General features: G+C 46.4%; 1 protein-coding gene across 1 annotated transcript in view; it reads left to right on the top strand.

Moving 5' to 3' along the window:
- LOC109922252 (cytosolic 5'-nucleotidase 1A-like) overlaps positions 1–16,697 on the top strand; it is an 87,606-nt gene that overhangs the window by 16,526 nt on the left and 54,383 nt on the right. The window contains exon 3 of the mRNA XM_048613058.1: positions 8,571–8,700. Within this exon, the coding sequence (XP_048469015.1) occupies positions 8,571–8,700 (130 nt within the window). The remainder of the gene's footprint in view (positions 1–8,570; positions 8,701–16,697) is intronic.

Here is a 16,697-nt window from a genome sequence, read left to right as displayed (position 1 = left end):
CACACACACACACACACACACACACACACACACACACACACACACACCCCTCACAGACACATTCTGAGGTCCTTACGCAGACACACATACACTGAAGCGCTTAGGTCCTGTCTCACACGCACACACACTGAAGTCCTCACACAGGCACAAACTCACATTGAGTTCCTCACATATGTACACACAAAAAGCTCTCACTGAGGTCCTCACACACACAGACTGTCATGGAGAACTTCACACACACACAAACACACAGACCCTGAGATACTCGTACACAGACTGAAATCTTCACACATGCAACCCCCACACACATGCGCTGAGGTTCTCGCACAGACACAAAGTCACACTGAGATCTTTGCACGCATATACCATGCACAAACAAACACATGTATGCAAACATCACACACAGGAACCACTGAGGTCCTTGCACAGTTACACACAATGAGGTCCTCGCACACTCTCACACTGAGTGTGTGAGCAAGGACGTCAGTGTGCTTATTTGTGCGAGGACTTCAGTGTGAGTTTATGTCTGTGTGAGAACCTCAGTGTGAGTGTGTGCATGCGTGTGTGACAGAGAATGGACCTCAGTCTGTCAGTGAGTGTTTATGTGTGTGTGTGTGGTCCTCAGTGTGAGTGTGCAAGAACCTCAGTGAGAGTGTACGTGCACTTGCAATGGCCTCAGTGTGAGTTTGTGTCTGTACAATGATCTCAGTGTGTGTGTGAGGACCTCAGTGGGAGAGTGTGTGTTAACATTTGTTTGTGCAAAGACCTCACAGTGTGTGTGCAAAGTCGTCAGTGTACGTGCAGGCATGTGTTTGTGTCTGAGAGAGAGGATCTCTGTGTCAGTGTTTGTGTGTGTTTGTTTGTGCAAAGAGCACGCACTGAGGAGCTCAGTGACCATGTATGTATGCAAGATCCTCAGTGAGTCTGTGTGTGTGTGAGGATCTCAATGGGTGCGCCTGTGTGTGTGGACCTCAATGTGAGTGTGTGTGTGTGTCTATGAGCCGGAAGCACATGGCATTTCTGAGTGTAAAACAGCAACCATACTTTGAAGAGAAAAGGCAGAGCTAGAGACAACTGAAGGCTGACGGCCAACAATGAACCTGCAACATAAAGAACAGGTAGTGGGTGGAGAAAACACAGGAGACCCAATGAATGGCTGACTGCCATGATGTACAGAGTTTCTGTACCATCAAGACTACAAACCAAGCACACAAGGCCTCACCCCACTGCTGGCCAAGGACAGGGTGACTCTTATCAAAGAGAAAGAAGGTATCAGACAAAGCTTGCGGGAGCACTTCAGAGACCTCCTCAACTAGTGCTCTGTCGTTGATGCGAGTGTCCTTGAACACATCCCACAGCATACCACACACCATGAGCCCAGCAACACCCCAGCCTTGCACAAAGTAGAGAAGGCTGTCCGCCAGCTTAAGAACACAAGGCTGCTGGAGCAGATGGTATCCCCACTGAGACATTGAAGTGTGGAGGCAAAGAGCTCCCGCTGCAGACTACACACCCTTGTCTGCCTTATCTGGAAGGAGGAGAGCATCCCGGGAGAGCTCCGAGATGCCACAGTCGTGAGTATTTTCAAAAAAGGGAACAAGTCTAACTGTGGTAATTTGGAGGGGAATCTCCCTGCTGTCAACTGTTGGGAAAATCATCGCCAAGGTCCTCCTCAACTGTCTCCTCCCCGTGGCTGAGAAACTCCTCCTGGAGTTACAGTGTGGCTTTCAGCTATGGAGGGGCACAATGGACATGATTTTCACCGCGCGACAGCTGCAGGAGAAATGCAGAGAAAAGAACCTATTTGGCCTTCTTCGACCTTACAAAGGCGTTTGACACCGTCAATCAGAAAGCATTATGGAGCATCATTCTCTGCTTTGGTTGCACCATGACGTTTGTCACCATCCCTTGCCTGCTCCACAGTGACATGGAAGTTGTGGTAATGACAAATGGCACCACCATCGACCCAGTCCCCATTCGGAACGGTATCAAGCAGGGCTGCATTATCGCCCCAACGCTGTTCTCAATCTACCTCACTGCAATGCTTCACCTCACCTCTGACAAGCTCCCCGCTGGAGTGGATCTAAACTACAGAACCAGTAGGAAATTATTCACCTTCCGTCACCTTCAAATCAAAACCAAAGTCACCCCCAGCCACTGTCATCGAGCTGCAGTATGTGGATGATGCTTATGTATGTGCAATCACCAAGTGTTTGTATGCTCAATAGCGATAGCCACAAGCGAGGTGCCAGAGGACTGGAGGTTGGCTAATGTGGTTGCCACTATTTAAGAAAGGTGTTAAGGGAAAGCCAGGGCACTATAGACCAGTGAGCCTGATATCAGTGGTGGGCAAGTTGTTGAAGGGCTTCCTGAGGGATAGGATTTATGTGTATTTGGAAAGGCAAGGACTGATTAGGGATAGTCAACATGGCTTTGTGTGTGGGAAATCGTGTCTCACTAACTTGATTGAGTTTTTTGAAGAAGTAACAAAGGGGACTGATGAGGGCAGAGCGGTGGACGTGATCTGTATGGACTTCAGTACGGCGTTCAAAAAGGTTCCTAATGGTAGTCTGGTTAGCAAGAATACATCACTCGGAATAGAGAGAGAATTAGCTATTTGGATACGAAACTGGCATGGAGGTAAAAGATAGAGGGTGGTGGAGTGTTGCTTTTCAGACTGGAGGCCTGTGAGCAATGTTGTGCCACAAGAATTGGTGCTGGGTCCACTGCTTTTTGTCATTTATATAAATAATATGGATGTGAACGTAGGAGGTATGGTTAGTCAGTTTGCAGGTGACGCTAAAATTGGAGGTGGAGTGGACAGCGAAGAAGGTTACCTCAGAGTAGAACAAGATTGTGATCAAGTGGGCCGACGGGCCGAAGATGTGGCAGATGGAGTTTAATTTGGATGAATGTGAGGTGCTGTATTTTTGGAAAGGCAAATCAGGGCAGGACTTATACACTTAATGGTAAGGCCCTGGGGAATGTTGCTGAACAAAGAGACCTTGGAGTGCAGGTTCATAGTTCCTTGAAAGTGGAGTCGCAGGTAGATAGGATAGTGAAGAAGGCATTTGGCATGCTTGTCTTTATTGATTAGTGCATTGAGTATAGGAGTTGGGAGGTCATGTTGCAGCTATACAGGATATTGATTCGGCTATTTTTGGAATACTGAGTGCAATTCTGTTCTCCCTGCTATAGGAAGGATGTTGTGAAACTTGTAAGTGTTCAGAAAAGATTTACAAAGTTGTTGCCGGGGTTGAAGGGTTTGAGCTTCAGGGAGAGGCTGAATAGGCTGGGGCTATTTTCCTTGGAGCGTCAAAGGCTGAGGGGTGACCTTATAGAGGTTTATAAAATCATGAGGGGCATGCATAGGGTAAATACACCAAGATCTTTTCCCTGGGTGGGGGAGTCCAAAATTAGAGGGCATAGGTTTAAGGTGAGAGGTAAGATTTAAAAGGGATCTAAAGGGCACTGTTTTCATGCAGAGGATGGGCTGCCAGAGGAAGTGGTAGAGGTTGGTACAATGACAACATTTAAAAGAAATTTGGATGTGTGTATGAATAGGAAGAGTTTACAGGAGTATGGGCCCAATGCTGGCAAATGGCACTAAATTTAATTGGGATATCTGTTCAGCATGGACAAGTTGGACTGAAGGGTCTGTTTCTGTACTCTATATCTCCATTACTCTATAACTCTATGATATACTCTAAACTATCATCAGCACCTTTACGGTGGCATATGAGAGCGTAATTCTTTGTCCTAAACATCTGCAACCTGCCCTGGCATTGCGAACCCCCAATCATCAGGGTCCAAGGGGAAGCCTTAGAGAACGTTAGCTACCTCCAGTACCTTGGGAGTATCTTATCAGCCAAAGCAGCTATTGATAAAGAGATTCAGCACCACCTCCAGTGTGCTAATGCAACCTTTGACTACCTGAGGAAATTGGTGTTTGAGAACAACATCAGATCTGACATCAAAAACATAGGTTACAGAGCTGTGGTGGTTCCTGCCTTCCTGTATGGCTCTGAGGCATGGACTGTCTACAGCAGACATCTCAAATCATGGGAGCAGTACCACAAACGCTGCCTACGCAGATCCTGGGAAGAAAGACATGCCAACACAAGCGTCCTCAAACAGGCCAACATCCCCAGCATTGAGGCACTAACTACCCTTGATCTGGGCTGTGCATGTTGTGCACATGACTGACACAAGACTCCCCAAGCAGGTGCTCTACTCCCAGCTTTGAAACAGCAGGTGAGCCCCAGGTGGACAGAGGAAATGCTTCAGTGATACCCTCAGGGTCTCACTGGTGAAGTACGGCTTTCCCATAAACATCTGGGAATCACTGGCCCAAAACTGTCCACAGTGGAGGACAAGCACCCAGGAAGGTGTATGTGTATGTGTGTGTGTCTATGAAGACCTCTGAGAGAGTGTGTGTGCTAGGACCTCTGTGAGTGTGTGAAGACCTGTGTGTCAGTGTGTTTGTGTATGTGTCACAGGACCTAACTTGAGTATGTGTGTGTGTCTGTGTGAGGACGTCTGTCTGTCAGTGTGTGTGTTTCTGAAGAACTCAGTGTAAGTGTGCAGCTAAGAATACTGATGGACAAAGACGAGAGTGGTCCTAAAGGAAGAGTGCTGAATTGGGGGAAGGCCAACTATAGCAAAATTCGGCAGGAGCTGGGGAATGTGGATTGGGAGCAGCTGTTTGAGGGTAAATCCACATTTGATATGTGGGAGGCTTTTAAAGAGAGGTTGATGAGAGTGCAGGACAGACAGGTCCCTGTGAAAATGAGGGATAGAAAGGGCAAGATTAGGGAACCATGAATGACAGGTGAAATTGTGAGACTAGCAAAGAGGAAAAAGGAAGCATACATAAGGTCTGGGCAACTGAAAACAGACGAAGCTTTGTAAGAATATCGGGAAAGTAGGACCAATCTGAAACGAGGAATTAAGAGGGCTAAAAGTGGTCATGAAATATCTTAACCCTGTTTGCTAAAGGAAAATCCCAAAGCCTTTTATTCATACATAAGGAGCAAGAGGGTAACTAGAGAAAGGGTTGGCCCACTCAAGGGCAAAGGAGGGTAGTTATGCGAGGAGTCAGAGAAAATGAGTGAGATTCTTAATGAGTACTTTGCGTCGGTATTCACTGAGGAGAGGGACATGACGGATGTTGAGGTTAGAGATAGATGTTTGATTACTCTAGGTCAAGTTGGCATAAGGAGGGGGGAAGTGTTGGGTATTCCAAAGGCATTAGGGTGGACAAGTCCCCAGGTCCGGATGGGATCTATCCCAGGTTACTGAGGGAAGCGAGAGAGGAAATAGCTGGGGCCTTAACAGATATCTTTGCAACATCCTTGAGCACGAGTGAGGTCCTGGAGGACTGGAGAGTTGCTAATGTTGTCCCCTTATTTAAAAAGGTAGCAAGAATAATCCAGGTAATTATAGACCAGTGAGCCTGACGTCAGTGGTGGGGAAGCTGCTGGAGACGATACTGAGGGATAGAATTTATTTACATTTGGAAGAAAATGGGCTTATTAGTGATAGGCAGCATGGTTTTGTGCAGGGAGGGTCATGTCTTACCAACTTGATAGAATTCTTTGAGGAAGTGACAAAGTTGATAGATGAGGGAACGGCTGTAGATGTCATATACATGGACTTCAATAAGGTGTTTGATAAGGTTCCCCATGGTAGGCTGATGAAGAAAGTGAAGTTGTATGGGGTCCAGGTTGTACTAGCTAGATGGATAGAGAACTGGCTGGGCAACAGGAGACAGAGAGTTGTAGTGGGAGGGAGTTTCTCAAAATGGAGAACTGTGACCAGTGGTATTCCACAGGGATTCATGTTGGGACCACTGTTGTTTGTGATATACATAAATGATCTGGAGGAAGGTATAGATGGTCTGATTAGCAAGTTAGCAGATGACACTAAGATTGGTGGAGTAGCAGATAGTGAAGGGGACTGTCGGAGAATGCAGCAGAATATAGATAGATTGGAGAGTTGGGCGGAGAAATGGCAGATGGAGTTCAATCCAGACAAATGCGAGGTGATGCATTTTGGAAGATCCAATTCAAGAACGAACAATGTGGTAAATGGAAAAGCCCTGGGGAAAATTGATGCACAGAGAGATCTGGGTGTTCAGGTCCATTGTACCCTGATGGTGGCAACGCAGGTCGATAGAGTGGTCAAGAAGGCATACGGCATGCTTTCATTCATCGGATGGGGTATTGAGTACAAGAGTTGGCAGGTCATGTTACCGTTGTATAGGACTTTGGTTCGACCATGTTTTGAATACTGCGTACAGTTCTATGGATGCTTTGGAGAGGGTGCAGAGGAGGTTCACCAGGATGTTGCCTGGTATGGAGGGCGATAGCTATGAAGAGAGGTTGAGTAGATTAGGATTATTTACATTAGAAAGATGGAGGTTGAGGGGGTACCTGATTGAGATCTACAAAATCATGAGAGGTATAGACAGGGTGGATAGCAAGAAGCTTTTTCCCAGAGTGGGGGACTCAATTACTCGGGGTCACGATTTCAAGGTGAGAGGGGAAAAGTTTAAGGGAGATGTGCGTGGAAAGTTCTTTACGCAGAGGGTGGTGGGTGCCTGGAATGTGTTGCCAGCGGAAGTGGTAGAGGCAGGCACGATAGCGTCATTCAAAATGTATCTAGACAGCTACATGAATGGGCAGGGAGCAGAGGGATACAGATAATTGGAAAATAGGCGACAGGTTGAGATAGAGGATCTGGATCGGCGCAGGCTTGGAGGACTGAAGGGCTTGTTCCTGCACTATAATTTTCTTTGTTCTTTGTTCTAATTCAAGAGTGTGTGTGTGTGTGTGTGTGTGTGTGTGTGTGTGTGTGCACACGCTCGCGCAGTCTCTATGTCTGCGTGATTACCTCAGTGTCAGTTTGCGTTTGTGTGAGGCTCTCTGTGTGTGTCCGAGCACAAGGACCTATGTATGTATGTGTGAGTACATCAGTGTGTGTGCGAGAATTTCTGTGTGTGTGTATGTCGACTTCAGTCTGGGAATATCTGTGTGTGTCTGTGAGGACCCAATATGATTGAGTGTGTGCACAAGAACCTCAGTGTGACTATGTGTATGTGTTGGCGAGGACATACTGTGTTTGTCTGTGTGCGTGTGTGTGTGTGTGTGTGTGTATGCACGTGAGGACTTCAGAGTGAGAATGTGAGTACGTGTTGGTGAGGACTGCAGTGAGACTGTGTTTGTGCAAGGTGCTCAGTGTGTTTTGTTTGTGGGAGACCCTCTGGTGTGTGAATGTGTGTGCACGTGCATGCAAGGACCTCAGTGTGAGTGAGTGATGTGTGTGTATGTGTGTGTGGCTGTGCACGAGGACCTCAGTGATTGTCCGTGTGTGCAAGTAACTCATTGTGAGTATGAGTATGCAAGAACCTACATATGTGCCTTTGCATGCGTACAAGGACCTCACTGTCAGTTTATGTCTGTGTGAGGACCTCAGTGTGTTTGTGCTAGGACCTTGGTGTGTATATGTGAGAACCTCAGTGTGAAAGTGTATGAAGACCTGAATGAGAATGTGCCTGTGCAAGGACCTCAGTTTCTCTATGTGTGCATGCAACGACGTGATGTGGAGGTGGCGGTGTTGGACTGGGGTCGACAAAGTCAGAAGTCACACGACACGAGGTTATAGTCCAACAGGTTTATTTGAATAAGTACATTATTGTCTGAATGTGTGTCTGAGTCTTTCACGAGAGGATAAATGTTGGAGTCTGTATAGCCCCCCTCAGAATGTGTGTGTCTGTGTGTGCAGACCTCAGTCTGGGGACTGTGTATGTATGAACACTGCAGTCAGTCTGTGCGTCTGAGTGTGTGTGAACAGTGTTTGTGCGAGGACCTCAGTGTGTGTTTGTGTGTGTGTGAGTGTAAGACCGTAACTTGCCATGTGCTGTCTGTGCATACAAGTTCCTGACACGATGGGAGTGAGAGCAGGAATATGGGGGGGAATGAGTCCATATCACCCTATCACAGCCTCACTGTATTCCCGTGGCCTCTCCCTCTGCTTCTCCCTCTCTGTGCCTTTATCACCTCACCCCTCACTCTCTCTCTCTCTCTCTTTCTCTCTCGCTCTCTCTCTCTCCCACCTCTTACTCCCACACTCCTCCCCTTTCCTGTCCCCTTCCCTGTCCCCTTCCCTCTCCCCTTCGCTGTCCCCTTCACTCTCCCCTTCAATTTCCCCTTCCCTCCACCCCTCTCCCCGTCCCTCTCCCCATCGCTCTCCTCGTACCTCTCCCCCCTCCCACCACGCCCTTCCACCACCCTCTCCCCATCACTCTACCCATCTGTCTCCCTCACCATCTCCCCCTCCATCTCCCTCTCCCCTACACTTCAACTTCCACCTCCCTCCCACTCCACCTCCTCCCCTCCATCTACCTGTCCCTTGCCATCTCTCTGTCCCCCTCCCTCTCCCCCTTCCCCTTCCCCTCTCACTTCACACTGCTGCGTGGTGAATGAGCCCAAGATGCAGTGATCCTCACTGTCATTTGGGCCCACACTGATCTGGGTAATGAGTGTGAGCTGTTGAACGTTTCTCCTTAGGCTGTAGATGCTGTGAACGAGCAGCTCCGGGACCTGTATCCAGCCAGTGACGAGCTCTTTGATATCGTTCTGGTGACCAACAACCATGCGCAAGTTGGGGTGCGGCTTATCAACAGTATCAACCATTACGGTAAGTGGAGCATTATCCTCATTACCAGCCTCATACCCAGGTACATTCATACACACTTTTCTCCTGCGCCCACTCTCACACTCACTCAGGCCAGTTTTCTTCCTGTCTGTCCAATATAATGTTTGTCGCAGTCTATGCATGGAATCTTATATATTACATTGGTTTGGTCTTTGGTTTTCGTTTGTGCGTGTTGGGGTGTTTGCTGTTGAAATTCAGGACTTGATGTGTGTGTGTGGTCTTTCTGTGTACCTTCGTCAGAAATTCCTGTTGGCCCTGTGTTCTACCATGACATCCAGGAATGGAAGCTGTTCATTCTTTTCTTCTTCCCTGGTGAATTTGATGCCGGTGAGACCAAAGACCCCTTACCCACTATGGACAGAACCAAAGTGATATACAAGATTCCACGCAAGGACTGCGACAAACATTACATTGGACAGACAGGAAAGAAACTGGCCACAAGAATACATGAACACCAATTAGCAACAAAAAGACATGACCAATATTCACTCATCTCCATTCACACTGATAACATCAATATCCTAGGACAGGCCAAACAGACACTAGCATGGGAATTCCTAGAGGCATGGTTCTCCATCAAGAAGGCCATCACTAAACACGTAGAATTGGATCCTATATACACATCACTGCAAAGAAAAACCGGAAATGAGGTAACCAATTCCAACGGACCCCAGAGTTCAAATACCAGGTGGGAAAACACAACAGCACTTCATCGGAGGCTGCACTGATGATGTTACCCAGCAGGGTAATGAAACATCAGTGAACTAACAAACCAGCTTGACGAGTGAACGAACCACAGCCTCCACAACCCGAGCTACAAATCTACTTAAGAACCTTAGACATGATTGTTTAGCTACATGGAACTCAGCACTGAATGTGCAACTGGTAAATTAGTGTTGAACCCAGAATGTAGAACTGGTTAGTTTCTCTCTGGAAATGTTCTGTATATCCTGAAGGACAGAGTTTATGTTGTAATGTCCCTTTCAGGTACAGACTGCTTTATATAACGTGTCACTGTGTCATGGTTAGTTATCTCATCCATCTGCAGTCCTCACTCACATCCAAACAAGCTGAAAGAACATCAAACCGGCTGGACAGATTCAGACTCCTGCTGTCCTTCTCTCTGAGTGCCCATTACATGCACAGGCATACGGACCTTTCTCTCTGTCTTACACTGCCACTCTCATACTCTCGCTCCCTCTCTGACTACCTCTGTCTCCCACTGTCTCTCACTTCTTCTCACTCATCAAAGCAGCTTTGCCAGTTTTGTTAGCTGCCACATTTCATCAGTTGTGGATTATCATCCTGTGTGTTTGGCACTGTAGATGGCAGTGGTACTGAGCCACTTCAGGAAGTGACTCTGTCCTGGGAAACATTGAGACAATGCACAACAGGAGGGAGATCAGTTTCTAAGGTTCTCAGATCCTGCACTGGACACCTTGGGGAAGGAGGGGGAAGGAGGAGAAGTGTTCTGTGTCCAACAGGGTCCCAGAGAACACAGATACACAGTCAGGAAGCCTGAGAATAGAGCCATCAGGTCAATGCCCAGAGATGAGTACTGAGGAATCGGATGCAAGAAGTATAATGACTTCTCATGAGTCAGCAGATGTTCTGCTCACAACATAGCACCTAATAACAATTTCTATAAAACATAACTCCTAATATTCTGAATATTCTTGCACTTCACCACACTTTCACACACTTAGCATTGTCACAGCCTCACACTCTCACCTTACACACACTGAGAATGATCTAATATGAAAGGCACACCATCTCAAAACACTTCCTGACACACAGCCCTCTCTGTTGTTGGACAAGGTGTCACACAGTCCGAGCCAACTGCAGAAATCTGGCAGAAGTTGGTGAACATGTATTCTGACCCCTGTGGAGCAGTTAGAATTATAGAGGTCTACAGCCCTTCGGCCCATCAAGTCTGCACTGGTCAAAACAACCACATAATGATTCTATTCTGTCACCCTCTAAATTCATCACTTTCAAATATATATCCAGCTCTCTTTTGAAACCTCTTATGGAATCAACCTCCACCACTCTCTCAGGCAGCACATTCTAAATCTCCTCAACTCATTCGTAGCCTTGCTGGCAATCTTGAAATTATGATTTCTCTCCACAGAGGCTACCAGACCTGCTGAGCTTTTCCAGAAATTTCTGTTTTTGTCACCTCTTAAGCTTCTCTGCTCCAAAAGGCCAATATTTCTTGTATTTCTTTGCATTTAAAATCCTTCATTGCCAGTATCATTCCAGTAAATCTCCTTTGAGCTCTCTCCAGGCCTTCAACATCCTTCCTGAAATGGGATGCCCCGAACTGAATGTAATACTCCAAATGATTTGTAGAGGTGTAGGTTCACTTCCTTGCTTTTATACTTTATGTTTCTATCTATAAACCCAAGATCCTATAAGCCTTATTAATAACTGTTTCAACTTGCCGAACCACCTTCGGAGAATCATGCACTTGAACCCCAAGGTTCAACTGGGGTTCTGTTCCTGTACTCCTGTCAAAGTTGTACCATTAAGCCTGAATTGTCTGTCTATGATTCTTCTACCAGAATACATTACCTCACTTCAAAGTGTCTGCCCATTTGGCCAACTTGTTAATGTCATAGAATCCTATTCAGCCTATCAAGTCTGCACCAATTCTCTGAACAGCATCTCACCCAGATTCAGCCCCAGCCCCAACTCCCCACACTATCCCTGTAATCCCACATTTCCTGTGGCCAATCTACCTAACCTACACATCTTTAGACTAGGCAGACACAAGGAAAGCATCCACACAGACAGTCACTCAAGGGTGGAATCAAACCCGGGTCCCTGTCACTACAAGGCAGCAGTGCTAACCACTGTGCCAACCTCTGAAGTCACTCAGCAGCATCCTCATAATTCCCTCTAATTTAGTATCATCTGTAACGTTTGTGATTTTTGCCCTCACCACTCATCTCCAAAATGTTTGTATACATCAGAAAAAGAAAGGACCCTGACACTGATTCCTAACACAATTTATCCTTCTCCTTGATATTAAGTTCTGCACCAACTTGCCACAAACCTTTACACAGAACCTGGTGTCGGTCCTTTTCAGCAAGGCAATGTTGGCCAACTCTGTTATCACATTTGGGTCTCCACCAGCAATGCAGTGACCAATCAGAGAAGACTGTACTTTTTGTGGCAGTGCAGTGGAAACTCAAACTGAAGTTGTGTGTATTGATCTGGCTGCCACGTTTGCTGTGGGTCACCGTGTCCAATGGAGCTTAGAGTCCAACACTCTGTAATGCAACAGACCATGAAGATTACTGAGCCATCAGGCAAGGTTCTATGAAGCTCAAACCTGCTGTCAAAGATCAAAGAACAAAGAAAATTACAGCACAGGAACAGGCCCTTCGGCCCTCCAAGCCTGTGCCGATCCAGATCCTCTATCTAAACCTGTCGCCTACTTTCCAAGGATCTGTATCCCTCTGCTCCCTGCCCATTCATGTAGCTGTCTAGATACATCTTACATGACGCTTTCGTGCCAACCTCTACGACCTCCGCTGGCAACACATTCCAGGCACCCACTACCCTCTGCGTAAAGAACTTTCCACACATATCTCCCTTAAACTTTTCCCCTCTCACCTTGAAATCATGACCCCTAGTAATTGAGTCCCCCACTCTGGGAAAAAGCTTCTTGCTATCCACCCTGTCTATACCTGTCATGATTTTGTAGATCTCAATCAGGTTCCCCCCTCAACTTCCGTCTTTCTAATGTAAATAATCCTAATCTACTCAACCTCTCTTCATAGCTATTGCCCTCCATACCAGGCAACATCCTGGTGAACCTCCTCTGCATCCTCTCCAAAGCATCCACATCCTTTTGGTAATGTGGCAACCAGAACTGTACGCAGTATTCCAAACGTGGTCAAACCAAAGTCCTATACAACTGTAACATGACCTGCCAACTCTTGTACTCAATACCCTGTCCGATGAATGGAAGCATGCCGTATGCCTTCTTGACCACTCTATCGCCCTGCGTTGCCACCTTCAGGGTACAATGGACCTGAACACCCAGATCTCTCTGTGTATCAATTTTCCCCAGGGCGTTTCCATTTACCGTATAGTTCACTGTTGAATTGGATCTTCCAAAATGCATCACCTCGCATCTGCCATTTCTCCGCCCAACTCTCCAATCTATCTATATTCTGCTGCATTCTCCGACAGTCCCCTTCACTATCTGCTACTCCACCAATCTTAGTGTCATCTGCAAACTTGCTAATCAGACCATCTATACCTTCCTCCAGATCATTTATGTATATCACAAACAACAGTGGTCCCAACACGGATCCCTGCGGAACACCACTGGTCACAGTTCTCCATTTTGAGAAACTCCCTTCCACTACAACTCTCTGTCTCCTGTTGCCCAGCCAGTTCTCTATCCATCTAGCTAGTACAACCTGGACCCCATACAACTTCACTTTCTCCATCAGGCTACCATGGGTAACCTTATCAAATGCCTTACTGAAGTCCATGTATATGACATCTTCAGCCCTTCCCTCATCTTTCAACTTTGTCACTTCCTCAAAGAATTCTGTCAAGTTGGTAAGACATGACTTTCCCTGCACAAAACCGTGATGCCTATCACTAATAAGCCCATTTTCTTCCAAATGTAAATAGATTCTATCCCTCAGTATCTTCTCCAGCAGCTTTCCCACCACTGACGTCAGGCTCACCAGTCTATAATTACCTGGATTATCCTTGCTACCCATCTTAAACAAGGGGACAACATTATCAATTCTCCAGTCCTCTGGGACCTCACCCATGCTCAAGGATGCTGCAAAGATATCTGTTAAGGCCCCAGCTATTTCCTCTCTCGCTTCCCTCAGTAACCTGGAATAGATCCCATCCGGACCTGGGGACTTGTCCACCCTCATGCCTTTGGAATACCCAACACTTCCCCCCTCCTTATGCCGACTTGACCTAGAGTAATCAAACATCTGTCCCTAACCTCAACATCTGTCATGCCCCTCTCCTCAGTGAATACCAACACAAAGTACTCAGTAAGAATCTCACTCATTTTCTCTGACTCCTCGCATAACTACCCTCCTTTGCCCTTGAGTGGGCCAACCCTTTCTCTCGTTACTCTCTTGCTCCTTATGTACGAATAAAAGGCTTTGGGATTTTCCTTAACCCTGTTTGCTAAAGATATTTCATGACCCCTTTTAGCCCTCTTAATTCCTCGTTTCAGATTGGTCCTACTTTTCCGATGTTCTTCCAAAGCTTCGTCTGTTTTCAGCCACCTCGACGTTATGTATGCCTACTTTTTCCTCTTTGCTAGTCTCTCAATTTCACCTGTCATCCATGGTTCCCTAATCTTGCCCTTTCTATCTCTCATTTTCACAGGGACCTGTCTGTCCTGCACTCTAATCAACCTCTCTTTAAAAGCCTCCCACATATCAAATGTGGATTTACCCTCAAACAGCTGCTCCAAATCCATATTCCCCAGCTCCTGCCAAATTTTGCTATAGTTGGCCTTCCCCCAATTCAGCACTGTTCCTTTAGGACCACTCTCATCTTTGTCCATAAGTATTCTAAAACTTACGGAATTGTGATCACTATTCCCAAAGTAATCCCCTACTGAAACTTCAACCACCTGGCCGGGTTCATTCCCCAACACCAGGTCCAGTATGGCCCCTTCCTGAGTTGGACTATTTACATACTGCTCTAGAAAACCCTCTGGATGCTCCTTACAAATTCTGCTCCATCTAAACCCCTAACAGTAAGTGAATCCCAGTCAATGTTGGGAAAATTAAAATCTCCCATCACCTCCACCCTGTTGCTCCTACATCTTTTCATAATCTGTCTACATATTTGTACCTCTATCTCACGCTTGCTGTTGGGAGGCCTGTAGTACAGCACCAACATTGTTACCGCACCGTTTCTATTTCTGAGCTCTGCCCATATTGCCTCATTGCTCGAGTCCTCCATTGTGCCCTCCTTCAGCACAGCTGTGATATCCTGTCCTGTATTATTATTGTTTATTTTCCTAGCACTGCAACTCTGCCAATGTCTTTGTGATTCCTGCCAACCATCCAGCAAAGCTGAAGCAATGTAATCCAAAACTGAGCTTCCTAAGGCCAAAATTACTCAAGGGTGACTTGCCAATGAGTGATAGCCTGTCTCTCTGAAAGGCAGGAGCATTTCATACGCTGTAATGTGGATAGCGGACTGGCACTGTGGAGCAGCACTTGGACAGACAATAAGGCAAAGCACAAAAGTGATTAGCCGTACCTCATACTTCATGAATAATTTTATAAAGTTGTTTGTGATGATTTTTTTTAGTATTGTCTCTGTTCTTACGGTCAGTGACAGAGTAAAAGGGAAGTGAGTGTTGTTTGGTAAATGGGAGATCGGTCTGCTGGTATCACAGACAAGTGAAGTCTTTCTGGAAAGACCAAGCAGGAAAAGACTGGCTAGGCTTCTTATATTATTATTCCTTCTCCTTCTCCTCCCTTTCTCCCTCCACCTCCTCCTCGCCTCCCTTTCCTCTCCACTTTCTCCTCTTTCACTCCTCCTCTTCTCCTCACATTCCACCTCTTCTTCCTCCTCCTCCTTCCCCATGAACCAGTTCTTCCAAGTAGCTTGTTTTCCTCTGGTGCAGTTCAGGCAGGGGAAGTGCTGTCACAACTCACTCTCAGTGGGCCCTGCATGTGGCAGAAGAGCTGTTATTGGTAGTATGCGACACATAAGTGCCTGGGTTCTACATCCGTGTTATCAGCCATGTTCTCCAAAGACATTGTCGTGTATTGCAGAAAATCGGAGGCTGTTACTAGGGCATAGACAATGTCACAGAGCAAAAGCCACTAACATTCACTAAACATAACCAAACCATGCTGGAAACAGAGTTCATTCCCTTTTGCTTTTGGCGTAGAACCAAATTGACATGCTGCTCTTGAATTGATGGAAATGCAATCACTGGTGCAGCAATGCTGACAAATCCATCTGGTCACTACACCAGTTAATCTCTGTTCAGAAAGAATGAGGTCTGCTCTGCTCTCGACAAATGGTGCTTAGTGACCTTCATTCACAACAGTAAAGCGAACTGGGAGATGATGCAAGGAGCTACATCTCCAATCTACAAGGAGCCAGACTGATAAAAGTGCTCTCCATGGTGACATTGACAACCACTAATGACTATAGGTGATTGTTTCAGGGATGATGTCCTCAGAAATCTGAGACCTCAGACCCTCTGTGTGTCACTGAGCTTCAGATTGGAGAAGTGCACTGTCAATATATCAATATACTCGACAGATATAACCATGTGCTCTGAAACCTACAGCCTTTTGTGCTGCACTGTTCATTCTCTTAGGCATTTCTCTTGGGATACAGCCTATGAATACCTGTTAATGTGTCCATGTAGGGCATACAGTTGTGCAGAAGCCTTGAATCAAACAGAAACCCTTCAGTACCTGTCACATTGGTCCTTGTAAACTTGTTAAATGCTAGCAATGAGCAAGCTGTAAGCAGCAATCTCTTTAAACAGTACTGCAGCAGGTCCCTCCTACTACTCAGCACAAGGCCAGTTGTGCTAGGTACAGAGAGGCATTTCATCCATTATTCAGTTTCAGAGTGTTCCTCACTGCCCAACATCCTGATCTGCCTTTCTGGCCTGTTGCAGTTGCTGGATTCTGCTCTGAGAGTGGCATTCAGCACAATTGGCTCCGCAGAAAATGCATATCGCAAGTGGACCAGCTTTGAACACCCATGGCTCCTCCGAGGACCCAAACCCAAGACTTCAATCTCTCTATCTTTTTCACGCACACAAACTATTGGTAATTCTCAGATTTCCAAAATATATCAGGCATGTGTCAGAATTTCAGAATCTAATCCTGGATATTCTGTTCTACACAAGTTCCAGTACGCTCTGAGGCAGGACATTCCAGACCCTAACCACTCAAGTGACCCTGCCTCCATCACACTCTCAGACAGTACACTCCAAA

Source organism: Rhincodon typus, chromosome 27 (genome assembly GCF_021869965.1).
Source record: "Rhincodon typus isolate 14 chromosome 27, sRhiTyp1.1, whole genome shotgun sequence".
In the NCBI taxonomy this organism is placed as follows: Eukaryota; Metazoa; Chordata; class Chondrichthyes; order Orectolobiformes; family Rhincodontidae; genus Rhincodon; species Rhincodon typus.
The sequence above is the reverse complement of the archived record's forward strand: the minus strand, read 5'-3'. Positions and strand labels throughout refer to the sequence as shown.